Source organism: Rhinolophus sinicus, chromosome 3, assembly GCF_057876585.1.
Source record: "Rhinolophus sinicus isolate RSI-liver-muscle chromosome 3, RSI-T2T, whole genome shotgun sequence".
NCBI lineage: Eukaryota > Metazoa > Chordata > Mammalia > Chiroptera > Rhinolophidae > Rhinolophus > Rhinolophus sinicus.
In genome coordinates, this window is record NC_142503.1 from 51361876 (window position 1) to 51376737 (window position 14862).

Below are 14862 nucleotides of genomic sequence, written 5' to 3' on the forward strand. Positions count from 1 at the left end.
ACACCAGAGCTCATGCTCTTGGTTGTATATTCACGTTGCTGGGCTCAGTGACTTGCTAGTGATAGTGATTTTCAATATGATTATTAAGTTAGGTCACTGTTATATAATTACAAGTCTCAATTTGATTTAATAGGATAACAATAGAAGCTCGGCATTTTTTTCCCTAGAAAATCAATCCTTCCTCACTTGTCTATTTCTCCAGGGTGAAATTTTATTGAAACTTTACATAGTAAATTGGGGATAGGGAATGGAGTGATTTCTTTGATGAGTTCTTAGGTATTGGGATGCATGAACAGCACTAATACGTGCCCCATTCTTTGATGACATGTGATTTTGTTAAGTAACAACTACTGGGCACTGTCAGCAAAAAGAAGACTAGATTATTTTTTTTTTCAGTCTTATTTTTCATTCTTTCAATTATGTTTAATTTCTCTAGAAATTAAAATATCATTCTGTCTAAATATTGTTAATTCAAAACATTTCAAAAGCAGGGAGATAGGATGTCCCCTGCTTTCAAACCATTTTAAAGTGTTTTTTTTTTCCCCTTATCTTCTCCAAACAGTATGAGAAAGTGGAATAAAACAGTTGACTAAAGCCAAAGAATCTTGCTCTTTTTCATTAAATCATTGGTGAAGATGAAGAGTTGGTTGGCAACTTTTAAAAATTAAAAATCTATTTTGAAAGTTGGAACTTGAGACTTCTCTAGCATCTTGTGAGTAGGCCATTTCTGATTATTCAGGAACTGATGGCTGCTTTTACAGATTACCCAGGACCTGGCTTCTCCCCCTACTTCGTCTCCATTGTGGTAGATTATCTTTTGTCTATAACTTATTTTCTCTCTTCAGTCTCTCCCTTCTTTCTCAATATTTATTGACCTCCCATTCCATGTCATGATTTATGCTAATCATTGGGAATGAAAACAAAAATAAAGGAAGATGGATTTTTAGCTCCTCCAAATTAGTACACTGCTGTGGAAGCAGTGTTCTGAGAAATGAACCTTTTGGAGTGAAATGGTGTCTTAGAAAGGTGAGGCTTGGGTGAGCCTTAAATAACACAGAGTTCCTCCAGCAAACAAGGGCAACAGGGACATTATAGAGATAGGGAATACCGTATGAAAAGGCTTAGAGGTGAGAAAGAGTCCAAGAAGAGAAGGGGCTTCCATCAGTGTAATTTCTCTGTCATCCTGTGAGTAGTGAATCAGACAGATGAAGTTCTGTTATTCTGTGTTGTTACTTGTTAAGTTTAGCAGGATAGATTACAGCGATGTTTATAACTAGGGATAAAGTAGGCACCATCTTCCCACATCACCCAAACATTTTCTAGCTGGCTGTCCTTGAGTATTTCAACCCTTTGAGGATCATTAGAACCTTTGGGTCTCTTTAGTAGATAGCTTACACTTGGTATGCGAGATTTCAGGTCTGGTGTCCCTCTTAGGGACAGGTGCTCCAGGCTCACCTGAGCCATTGGCACAAATGTGAGGGGACCACTCAGATACGTTGGACCAATTCAGCAAAAAGCCTGCTATTAGAAGAAAGACAATATATAAAATCAAAGCCTTACTAAGAAGAAATCATTCAAATCCATAGTCCACTAAAACACATATACTTGAAACTCACCAACTTACCAAGAAGTTCTTCGTCTTGTATGAGAAATAGTCTTTCCATTGCTCTCACTCACAAACCTCCTAGTTGTTTATCATACAGAATTATCTATAGTCAATTTAGATGAAGCAGCAAAAAAATGTAAGATTGATTTGTGAAATTAACATGGTATAGTAAATCTACCAACTATACTAAATTTATAAGGAAATTGCACCTCATTGCTTGAAGTTCTTTTCTCAAATGTCATATACTAATGATATCTTAATTCTTTTCTTCAGGTTCAATTAGCAGAATTTCTAGAAAATTTGCAAGAAAAGTCCTTGAGGATTGAAGCCTTTGTTAGTGAGATAGAATCTTTTTTTAATACCATTGAGGTAAGTTACCATATTCGTTTTACTTTGGTTTGTTAGTGGTATAACAAGTAAATCATTCTGAGCTAGAAGGATCTGAACTGGGGTTTGTGTGTGCATATGTGGTTTGCCCTTGTTTGTTTTGTTCCATTAAAAGTGAAGGTCCTTAAAGTCTTCCATCTGTGTATAACCAGTGAGACTACTTTCTGTCTAAGGATAAATGACTTGCCCTTAAAACCACAGAGACATGTATTGGGTACTTACTATGATAGGGCAAAATGCTTTACATGCCTTATCCAATATAATCTTCACAATAACCATGTGAGGTAGGTGTTATTATTGTTTCCATTTTATAGATAAGAAACTGAGACTTAGAGTTAAATATACTGCCCAAGGTCATAGTAAGTTTAGAGACAAGATTTGTATTCAGGTCTGAGTTCTTATTTGCTCCCCCATCCTGCCTTTTGCTGGGTTAGCTCTGTAGAAATGCTCTAAGTCACTGCCCAGTGTCCCATGCCCAGGACAAATGAGTGTTTCTCATGGTACCGTCTTTGATGATTTCATGCCCTCCTAGCTGCTGGCCTCTGCTCCCTCTGCAGTGAAGAGAGGGCATAGCATGTTCCACCTGCAGACAGAGATGGCCCAGCATCCCCACTTGTCAATCAGGAGTGGCAGAGGACCAGTGCAGAAGGCTGGTGCACAGTTTCCTTATCACTAGAGCTACTCCACATCCTAGTTTGCTTGTGAGAGGTCTGCTTGAATTTATACCTGCTAATTACTTTTAGTGCCCCTCCAATGTATCCCTTTTAGAAAGTAAATTATATGATCACCTTATCACTAGTCCTCTAGTGAGGACAGCCAGGCATCTGGATTTGTCCAGATGGGCAATAAAGTTTCTCCTATGGGGTCAGCTTTCCTGGAGAGCATATATTAGTGTAGCACCCTGTCCAATATGCTGGCTGCTACCTCCCTCACTCTGATTTTAGTAGAGTGGTGAAAATAGCACTAAACCCTCTCCACTGCGTGAAGGGCATGGATCTCCATTCACTGTAATGTCATTTTCAAGTTTTATCATGTGGGAATGCAGTTGGGCAAGACGTCCCTACAAATATCTTTTTTTGTTGTTTCATTAACTAAATCCTTCTTGATGAGGCTCTTACAGTGAATTTTCTTGCAAAGCTATCTATGTCAAAGGGAGGTTGGTGGATTGAAAATTTAGACTGTGCACATAATCTGTGATTCTCTTATCAGGATGCCAAAGGTCAATTCTTTAAACAGCTGGTGTTTCTCTTAAAAAAAGAAAAAAAGAAAAAGAAAAAAAGACACACTCATTTCATTCAGAAGTCGTTTTGTTTTGTTTTAGGAAAACTGTAGTAAAAATGAGAAAAGGCTGGAAGAACAGAATGAGGAGATGATGAAGAAGGTTTTAGCACAGTATGATGAGAAAGCCCAGAGTTTTGAGGAAGTAAAGAAAAAGAAGATGGAGTTCCTGCATGACCAGATGGTCCACTTCCTGCAGAGCATGGACACCGCCAAGGACACGCTGGAGACCATCGTGAGAGAAGCCGAGGAGCTTGACGAGACTGTTTTCCTGACTGTAAGCACCAATTAAAACAGGCCCAAACACCTTGCACCCACTCTAGCCCAAGTCTACTTTTAAAAATGTATCTTCCGATATTCCCTAAGATCATGTATATGTCAGCGGGGGGTTTCTACAAATCTGATATTTAAAAATTGTTGGGGCAGACCTAATGCCTATGGAAAAGGCCAAGCTAATCCTTAACACCCGGATCCAGCTGAAGGATATGTGGACATCAGACCATGGCATCATCTGTCTGTTCTGTCACAATGGACTGGTCACCTCCTACGAGGAAAGGAAAACAGCCTGAAACCCTTATCCATGGCGTGCTTTGTGTGGGGCCCTCTTGGTCTTCCAATGCGTGGCCCCATCATGCCTGTCCTCTCCACTCCCTAATCTCAAGTGACCGCTCACAGGGACTATTACCTCTGAGTCTCCCCAACTGGCTGAAAGTCACATTTTGGTACACTTCCAGCATGCAAAAGGGTGACATCCTATAACATCTCTCTTAGGTAACATGCTGATGTTTTTATAAGGGTCTTCCTGGAGACCAGGTCCCTTCACTCAAATGAGTAACTTGTGGACTGAGATTCCTTTCAGTGCTCTGCAAGTTGCACCACAGAAGCATCCCTTTGCTCCCATAATTCCCTAGGACATTCAGTAAGATACTGGTTTTCCATGGATCCAGGATTAACCAGGAGTAACGGAGATACTTATTTGAGGGCAGTCCCAAACCTGATTTTCAAACTGGAGGAAAACACCATCGTATGATGAGTGGGGACCTCCCTTTCAAAGCTCCCCAGGCCTCCTGTAAAGTTTAGAGATAGAGCAAGGCAAAATGGGGCGATGTTAGGCTTTTGATTTGCTTTTGGGGATACCTCCAGCCAGGGCACATTTAGGTGTGGCGAGCATGGCATCTTCAAAGGAAAATGAAAATCATTCAGTTGCTTTATGTTTAATTAAGGCAAAGCTTTAATATTTTAAAATTAGGCACCTCTGGTGAAGTATAACATTAATAAAGTGCTTTGTGTTCCCTAAGAACCTTACCTTTGTTTGATAAGAGTATTTTTTTCTCTAGAACAGGGGTGTCCAAACTTTTTTCAACGTTTTTTACCAAGGGCCATATGCAGTAAAATACACAAATAGCCGGGCCACTCACTCGAGGTGACGTATGTATTGCCTCACCTGGTTTATTTAAGTAAACTAAATATATTTTTGGAATTTGCTGCGGGCCAATTAACAATGGATTGCGGACCGCAGTTGGCCTGCTGGCCGCAGTTTTGACATCCCTGCTCTAGAAGAACAAACTGTAAACAAGAAAACACTTTTTTTTCCTGCTTTTAACAGCAACATATATCCATTTTAGGAAATTTGGAGAATACAGAAAAGCACAGAGAAGGTATCACCCAGAGATAACTACTGGTTACATGTTTGGTATATATCCCACATTGAACAAATTTAAGTCATTTTTGTTGCTTTGGAGAATTCTATTCTGGAAGGCATTTGTTAATTCATAGAGAGAAGCAAAGCATAAGCAGCTTATTACTGGCCTCGGTGATCACAGAGAGTTAGAGCAGAATGGGCAACTCTATCCTGCACAGACCTCCCTGTCCCCCCATTCCTTCTGAGCACAAATTTCCTGCTGCCCAAGAGAAACAACCTCAGGGGAAGCTAAGGAATAAAGATTTTAGAACATGCATAACCTTAATATTCTAGGCTGGTTTTTCCTTTTGTTGTTAATTAGTCTCTCTCTCTCTCTCTCTCTCTCTCTCTCTCTCTCTGTCTCTCTCTCTCTCTCTCCTTCCCTCCTTCATAAGTCGTTTGAGGAAATCAATGAAAGGTATATAAAACATGACATAATGTAGTGGTGGCTGAGAATAGCATGACTGTATGTATGCTTTATTTTTAATATTTTGATGCTTTATAGAAAACGAACTGCCAATTAAAAATACATACATGTAGTGAGCTACTGGATTTTCACTTTTAGACACAGTGCTTTTAAAAGCTAAATGGCAGCTTTGAAAGAAACTTGCATGTGCTTTAGGTAAATAACAATTATCATAGTGTATATTTTTTAACTGCTTCCTTAAGATGTACTCGTAGGCTGTATTTTCAACCTAATCTAGATCATCTTTCCTGTCACTGCATGCTGAATTTTTTGTAGATACTTAGACTTATTAGTTAAATATGAGTGTTTGAAAGAATCATTCATATCTGCCTGAGTAATTTTATAAGTTAATATAATCTTAATGGAATGTTCTCTCATCTTCTCTTCAAAAGATAGGCATGCATTTATCTTCCCTTTCTTTCTGCTCAGCTAACCTAAATGAATCTTCCTTTTTTTGATTTGTTTGTGCTGTTGTTTTTAACACTCAATCTAGGAGAAGTTCTTCATTCTTTTGAAAGGCAGAACACTCAACAAAAATTGGGAAATGTTGTCTGTAAAAACACATAACATCAGATCTATATTTATCTTTTGGAGCTTCTGATATTGAAATGCTTACTGATCTGATACATTTTTTCCTTTTGTCTCATAGCAAGACATGAGGTCTTTCCTACTGGTTGAGCCTAATGTTTTTATCTTTTTTACCCCTTTAATGCAAATTTCTAAAATTGTGACCATTCTCTTCAGTTTACTTCAATGCCAGATTGTGAGCTAGCATAAAGTAAAATCAGAAATTTGTATTTGTGATATATTAAGATATAGAATGTGGGTTGGAATTAGAAATCTAATTTTTTTAGATAGTGAAAACTGCACAGAGAAATTGTTTGCCTTTTAGAAAATCTATTCAACAGAATATTGCCAGTAAGTTTTAAGAAAATAATTTGTATAGTATTAACATTGACATTACTCCGTGAGAGTTTTATTATAGTGGCTCTGTTAGAAATAGAATCACCCAGGGAGCTTTTAAAAATACTGATGGCTGAATCTTAACCCCCTGAGATTCTGGTTTAATTGATCTGGGGTGAGGCCTGGGCATTTTTAAAGCTTCCTAAGTGATTTTAATGCACAGCCGTGGTTGAGAACCTCTGGTTTATAACAATCTGTCCTCTGTCCCAGTGGTTTCCAAAGTTGGCTGTGCCAGAATGTGCTGTGCAGTTTGTTCAACCAGAGCTGCTGGGGCCCCACCTCAGATCCACTGCTTGAGAACCCGGGGTAGGCTGAGGTATCTGCTTGTTGACCAGTTCTCACACAGGAGCATGAGGCACACCAGGCAGGTCAGGAAACTGATACCCAGGCATTGTTCCCAGTTTCCTTTGCTTTTTAAAAATTATACATTTCTTCTACACATTATTAATATTGATTTTTATCCAAAAGTATAAGGATTTATAGTGCTATTCTTTGTACACTGGACAATATAGATACGTATTTGCTATTTTATATTTCATCCACTCATGGAAGACACTGATTGGCATGGAAAATTGGCATGGAATGAAAATTGGCACATGCTTTTACCTTAAAAAATGCTATAGTACGTTTTTACTTTTCTAAACATTAGCATATTAACTTGCTAGTGTGAACTGGCACCCATTGAATTCTAAATGTCCTTTCTTTAGTTTTGTGCCTGAATTTGTTCATCTGTGTGTTCCTTTAATTACTTTTGGTTTCATTGGACGATGGACAGTGAGTTAATCTTTGCTAAAGCTGCATGTCACTTGGGATAACCAGTAAAGAAAAAAGACAACAAAATTCGGGATCTGGTGAAGAAATATGATCAAAGAAAACCCTGTTAAACATGCACATGTGTGCCCACGTGATGAAGCTTGATTGTTTCAAGAAGCCTTTCATGTCCTCTAGACAACTTGTACCTCAAAGTCTCAATGTTACTGGTATTCTTCTCTATGAGAAGTGCTAATTATCGTTTTGTTTTCTTGGGGGTTTTTTTTATCTTGATGCTTTTTCTCCCTTCATATTATGTCTCTAAAGGCAGTGCTTGTATAGTCAATGATTTTTCTCAACACTGAAAATGCTTAAATTAAGGAATGCTGTCAAGCATATTTAGACTCAAAATTTCCATATTTTGAAAAACACATTTGCTTAGAAAATGCTGTTCTATTAAGAGGATGCATTCTTGTTCTCTGTTGTGCTCTTTTGTGTTTTAATAATGAAAAAGAGAGTCACAACCATTGCAGGACATGCTTATAAAAATATGTCCACTCACCCTTTCACATGCGGATGTTAAAGTTGAACAGGTCAGTACGTATGGAGAAACACAAACATTTTACTTGTGGTACCTACAGCCAGAGTTTCTGTGCTACAAAAAGTCCTCTAATTAGTCAGTGACGTGTACTGAGTGGGCTTAGTATATGTACTAGTCACCACTGTTTATCAATTCTGAGTCTGTCACTTTCGCCCTCTGCATCCCCAAAGCCTTAATTTATGCTCCTGTTGTCTTCCTTCACCTGGCATAGTGGGGTCCTCCCAACTGACCTCACGGCCTGTCTAGTCCACTTGCTCTGCTCCTTTCTTGACTCCTGCCAGGCGTTCTTCTTAACTTCCCTTGTGTAAACTTCCCTGTGGCTCTCCCTGCCTTAAAAGATAAAAGGGAAACTCTTTGTACACATGAAAGGCTCTTCACAGTCAAACTACTTTTTTTATTTCATCTCTGTCCCCATTTCCTAATTCTCAAGGTAGCCCAGGGATGTGCCATACTTTTTCACAACTCCAGGCCTTTATCCCTGCTGTTCTATCTACACCCTCCTCACTCCCGTTTCTGCCTGGGAAACTCCTATTCATTCTTTAAAACTCAGCCCAATGTCACCTCCTCTTTGAAGGCGCTACTGGAACCATCTTTCCTAAATCAAATTATAGTGAATTTCATTATTTCTAACACCTAGTGAGCATAGTGGGAACTCTTTAACTATTTCAATTATATTTTATAATCCTTTTTCCCCCACATTGGTAAAAAATTGACCAGACCTGATATTCTCACTCAAATGAAACTTTGTCCTCTTATTCATTCAAAATGTACTTATTCAATGCCTACTGTATAGCAAGTAACAGATTACAGTGCAGGAGTGCACAAAACAATGTGTTTTCCGGCATCTAGATTATATATCCTGTGAAGTAGACAGACCAAAACAAACAGGTCGTGTCATCTTTGAGGAAGTAAAGCACAGCAGGGCAAGGGGTAGAGGGGATGGGCACCACGTGTTTAGCCTATTCGGGGCTGGCCTCTCGGAGGAGCTGACATTTGAACAGAGATCTAAGTAAAGTGAAGAAGGAGCCGTACAAGTATCTAGGAGAAGAAAAAGTTCCCAAGCAAGTGCAAAGGCTTAGAGGTGACTCTGCTGCCCAAACTAAAGAGTCCACGATGCTGAAGCAGTGGAGCGCTTCACAGCTGCCTAATGGCTGGAAGGTAACTCCAGGCCTCCGTGAGGCAGCTGCACCGAGCAGCGCTCCTCACCAAAGTTGAGGCCCCACTTGCTAAAGATAAATGCTCCTTCTCCTTCTTCAGAATTGAGCTTTTTTTTTTTTCTAAAGCCCAGATTTCATCTGATGCAAGTGCTAAGAGTTAGTATTCATTGGCATCCCTCCTTAGAGGGTCTTGAGTCTATAAAAGCTATTAATTTATAAACTGTGGCTTGTTTCATCTTTTAAGAATGGGTAGACTTTATCCTCCTTCACTGCTGTATCCCCACTACCCAGAACAGTGCCTGGCACATAGTAGGGGAACATGTTTTATGAAAGACTAAATGCCTTAAAGCATAATGATGAGGGTTGAGAAAAGCAAAGACATCAAACAATATGTGAATATCCAGACAGACTCTGAACCTTTATATCTTTAGGAAATAAATAAAAATAATCATTAAAATGTAGTTATTTTTAGGACTAACTTTATAGATGCAAAATTAAGATCATCAAAATCTTTTCAGACTCGAGGATATAGGAATGGAATTTCTAATATCACCAATTGCACCAAAGAATCCTAAGGATAAATAGATTTTAGACATATACTTCTAGACTTTGAGAAGGTTTAAATCCTTTTGGGATACAAAGCCTCACAAAAACCCCCACCACCAACTTCATTTTGAACAATTGTATTTCGCTTTCATTCTGTATATTAATAATTTCTGGACTTATATGAAATATTTTTCCCTGATAGGTTGCTTTCTGCAATGGAGAGCACTGCTTCTTTAGAGAAAATGCCTGCTGCATTTTCACTTTTTGAACATTATGATGACAGCTCGGCGAGAAGTGACCAGATGTTAAAAGAAGTGGCTGGTAGGAATTTTAATATATTAATTACCTTGATGAAATTTGGCAGTTTTCCCTTGTTTGTTTCACAAAGTTTTTGAATGTAGGAAAATATAACTGGAAAAAGGAAAATATAACTGGAAAAAGGAAAATCTTAGTTGTAAAAATTTAACGTTAGATTTTGAAATAAAGCCTGAGACTACCATACCATTTCAGTTATAAACTATATTTCACTTTGAAGCCTTATGACTGTTCTGGGATATCGAGGAGGTGGGAGGGTGTTGCAATGGAACCAAAAGCTCTCCTCTTATTTTCCTTTGTCAAGTAGGATTTCTCTCCTTCTCTTCTAGAGATTATTTGCTTCAGAGATTATTGGCCAGCAGCCAGATATAGAAGGAAAAATAAATCAAATATCTTCATACGTATGGAAAAGATTTTTCCTTATGAGTGGTTTTCCCGTCTTCAATGGAATCCTTTTTCCTTTTTTCAAGCTAAACAGATTAACTTAGAGAACTAACAGCTCAGCATCATGCACTGTATGTAGCCAGAGCCTCCTACTCAGCTGTCAGAAGCATCTTGCCAGCTCTTCAAAATATTTTTTTAATTTGCTATTTTAACAAACAAGACAATGAAACTTATTTAAATTTCTCAAAGCTGCCATGTTTCAGTCAAGTTACCAAGTTTCAGTTACTGTAACATGTACTCAGATGTCCTCCTTAAAAGATGCTACATTCTTTTAAAACCAACTTAAAGACAGATGCTGTTTTTAAATTGACAATTTTCATTTCATTTCTGTAGGAAGAGTTTTAGTTTAGTAACTAGTAAAAGGCTACTACAGTGTCTTTAAAAAGACCAAAATCCTACCAACCCTGTATAAAGGGAAAAATTCAGTCATTTATCCTGATGGATTTTCTCTAGAAATATCTCAAAACAAAAGGGTGTTTTCTTATTATGTTTTTAAGAGGCATTTAAATACAGCAGTGATTGCAAACTAAGAAATTCTGATTAACAGAGTAGATCTTTTGCTTTTAAGGGATTCATTATATGCTGTTGTTCATTTAGAAGAATATTCTTTGAATACCTGCTGGGCAGTGAGAGGACACTTTATATATTTGAGAGATCACAGAGTTAAATTGTCACTAAGTGTTAATGATTCATTCACAAACAGCAGCTCTGGTAGTCCCAGTAGTTCCAAGCCGTTTTGGGGAAACTGATCTCTGAGAGAGAAATGCTGTGGGTTGTGTGTCTGCGTCACAGAATTGGAACACAGTGTGTTGACTTGCTTAGTCTTTTGGAGCAAAAATTAATATAAGACCCGGTCTTATTTTACTATAATATAAGGCCGGGTCTTAAGACTGGGTCTAATGTAACATGGTATAGTATAATATAATATGTAATATAATACAGTATAATGTAATACTGGGTCTTATATTAAGTTTTGCTCCAAAAGATGCATTAGAGCTGATTGTCCAGCTAGGTCTTAGTTTTGAGGAAACACAGTATACATAGAATCATACCATATTTGTCTTTTGTGACTGGCTTCTTTCACTTAGCCCACTGTTCTCAAGGTTTATCCATGTTGTAGCATGTGTTAGAATTTCCTTCCTTTTTAAGGCTGAATAATATTCCATTGTAGGTCTATACCGCATTTTGCTTATCCATTCAATGCACCCATCGATGTACACTTGGGCTCCTTCCATCTTTTGGCTTCTGTGAATAATGCTGCTGTCCTGGGGATTTTTTGACTGAGAATCTGTATCTGGGCACAGGTTCTGAAATCTAAGTTGATCTAATGCTTAGCTCCTTGAGTGTGACAGCTCTTTAAGGGCATACTTCATCAGGTAGAGGGAACCCATGGAGGTGATTCCTCCGTGCAATTCCTTAGCTTCTGGCAAAGAAGCCTTAAAAATCCCATTTTGTCGTTTTTGGCATTACTCCTATTCAAGTTTATTACTACAGAAGTGTAAACAGAGGTGGTAATATAAAATCTAGGTCTCTGATATTCATCTATCACAGAAATTGTAAATCCAGCCATTGTAATTAGATTACATCTATAAAATATTCTTATTCCCATTTTAATTTTAGAATACTTTGAAAAGTAAGAGTGTTTCCTGCTTTTGAAAAAAGATGTTCTAACTTTAATGTTCTTGGGGGAAGGAGCACATTAAGTGCAAAATTACTTCTAGCCTACGTGCTTTGCTTAATTTCCTACAATTACATCTTCCTTAAAATTTGGTGATTTGGGGAGGGGTGGTCAATTAGTAGCTTTTAAATTGGTTAAGCTACCAGAGAGAGATATTTTTGAAAGGATGTTCCATTTTTAAAAAGCAAATATCGCTCAATGTGTAATTCATAGGAAAAAATGGGGAGCATTTTCATTGTTCATGCCTCAGGGAGTTCCCCGATGCTGCTTCAAAGACAATTGACAATAGTTGAAGCATTCCGCTTGTCTCTTCCATAAACCTGGGCAACATGAAATTTTACTGTACTGCATTCATCTGGATGGACTCCTTTAGAACGTGACACTGATTTCCTGCTAGGAAGACAAACAATGAAGTCAAAGACAGCATAAGGATCTCTGAACCATTATCTGTCCTTGGGGAGGTGCTCTGACAGGCATGCTTCCTGCCTGACCGGCAGCCTGCTCAGCATGCCTTGCCTCTGTAGTCCTCTGTGACTTACCAGACGGTGGATCCCTAGTTTAACACCCCCAAGGGTCTCCTTGCCTTTTCCCCTTCATTTTCTGTGCTCTTGCCAGGACCATTTTGCCTTCTAAATGTTAGTACTTGTTAGGTGTCAGACACTTTGCTAAGCACTGAATATACATTATCTTGCTTCTTACAACCCTGGGATGAAGTGGTATTATTGTGATTGTTGTTTTCTCAATTTAAAGATGGGGAAACCGAGGCTAAGATAACACAGTTAATAAGTGGGGGATCTGGCCTTTAACTTTAGGCCAGCCTCTTTGCTCTGAAGCTCATGAACTTAACCACTCTCTTATCCTGCTTCTCATTTTTCATACCTGTGTATTTCTTTAGCCCTTTAGCTCTTTATTGAATCTCTTCAGTTTGTCTTTTTCTTTTCATTCTTTGAACCCATTTTTTACCCTCATTTTTAAATCCTTGTTGAACTAACCATGTTTTCTTTTCGTTCAGTACTGACTTTTAATAAAGTAATCTCATAAATTTGGCCCATATGATTTCTAGTAAGTTTATCTCTCAGGAAATTGTTGACTGGAAAAAAATAAGCAACAAAAATAAATGTAAAAGCATGACATCTTTTCAACTATGGGAATAACCTTTACTTCTAATTTGTAAAATATGTTTAATGCTTCTGTATCCCCAAAATTTGGAAGAGAATTGCATAATTTCTTGATTTATAGTGTTGTATATACCATTGATGTTCAATTTGCATAATTACAGACTTTTTAAATCTCTAGCAAAACACTTGAGAATATTGTTGTCTTTAAAATTCAGAACAATAGAGTTTTACTAGGTAGGTAAACCTTATATGTGAATCAGTTAGTACGGTACTTTTTTCCTTATGTAATTTTTATATTTTAACTTAAAAAAAAAAAAAACTTTGTGAGTATAGTCATGTTGGGAAGAGCAAATGGGATAGCAGTTTCCAAAAGTATATTTTCATATTTTATTTGTTCAAGTCTTTTTAGCCTTGATGATATAGCAACTATAGCTAAAAATGTTTCATTTGTCCCTGTTGTGAATATAGACTCCATATTAAGTTAGAAGGATATAGCATTGGTTATTTGGGAAAGCATAGTCCAGTTTTTGTTTTGAAGAAAAAACAAATCATTTGTTGCCTCCTTTATGCTGTATAAGTTAATTTCTCTAAATATAGGACTATAGAAGAATATTATCAAGTAATCCCATTTGGGGATACATTTTTGTTTATTTCTATTATATGTGTATTTTACGTGCATATATACAAATGCATAGAAAATATTTTGGAGGGAGACACACTCAACTGTAACAGTGGTTGTCTCCAAGGATTATCCTTGGGGTTGTGGGTGGAGCTGTTGGGAACTAGGGAAGCCTGCCAGTTTTACTCTATGTATTTCTGTATTGTTTGAATTTTTTTTCAACAAGCATAAGTGACTTTTATAAAAAGAAAAAAGTCAATGAATAAAAACAGCATTAGTTATAATAATTCTTGCTTATATTCCAGTTCCACAGCCTCCTAGGTTAGAACCTCAGGAACCAAATTCCGCCACTAGTACAACAATTGCAGTTTATTGGAGCATAAACAAGGAAGATGTCATTGACTCATTCCAGGTTTACTGCATGGAGGAGCCACAAGATGACCAAGAACTAAACGGTAGGATTGCTAACACTGATACAGGTGCATGTGTACATTTCTCCATCTTAATGTGAAGTATTTAATCATATGCATATTATGACGCTTTCCACAAAGCATTGATAGCCACTTATAAAAGCAACAACAAACCAACAATCATATAATGAAATAACGTATAAGCAAAATTTTGAAATCAGGTTCAAGGAAATAAAAAAATGCGTGTATATCATAGTGGTCAACATGACTATTGTAACTGAAATTCAAATTTGATTTTGAGTTTTGAGGATAACAGACACAATTAGGTGATTCTCCTTTTCAGAAAGGAGGTAACACACCAGAGTTTCAGAGAGAACAAAGTTTCAATCAGTACAGAAGTCTAAAATACAGGTGCCATGTGTGCCACTGTGTAGAAGAGAAATAAGCTATACATATGACAGTGTCCTCCACAATAATTTTAATGCAAATGCAGCATTGGATTGGCATTTTTTTTAGCTCTACCTTTGATAAAAGTTATAGACAAAGTATAAAGGTTAATTCAGAGTTTACACTTCTCAAAGCATGGGCCTAGATATGGTGTAGTTTTCTGGTGTCCCAAATGAATGCATAAATAGAGGTGAAAGTGCTTAGTAGGGTGAGTGAATGACATTTCTTACTGTTGAGCCTCTGTAAATATCTCTCTGTTCAGTAGTACTTCTAATAAGATCTAGAAGCCAGGCAGTTTATGGCTGTACTTCCCGGTGAATCAGAGATGAGAGTGCTGGCATTTTGGGTTGAAGACAGACCCATATATTTTAGAAACCAGGTGAGCATGTGACAGGA

General features: G+C 37.6%; 1 protein-coding gene across 3 annotated transcripts in view; it reads left to right on the forward strand.

The window, feature by feature from the left end:
* CMYA5 (cardiomyopathy associated 5) overlaps nucleotides 1-14862 on the forward strand; it is a 92900-nt gene that overhangs the window by 48838 nt on the left and 29200 nt on the right. For 2 of the 3 annotated variants that reach the window (XM_074328794.2, XM_019728192.3), the window contains exons 3-7: nucleotides 1880-1975; nucleotides 3315-3548; nucleotides 5348-5370; nucleotides 9638-9756; nucleotides 13915-14064. In XM_074328794.2, coding sequence (XP_074184895.2) covers nucleotides 1880-1975; nucleotides 3315-3548; nucleotides 5348-5370; nucleotides 9638-9756; nucleotides 13915-14064 — 622 coding nt within the window. The remainder of the gene's footprint in view (nucleotides 1-1879; nucleotides 1976-3314; nucleotides 3549-5347; nucleotides 5371-9637; nucleotides 9757-13914; nucleotides 14065-14862) is intronic. The other variant, XR_016020647.1, reaches the window with a different exon arrangement.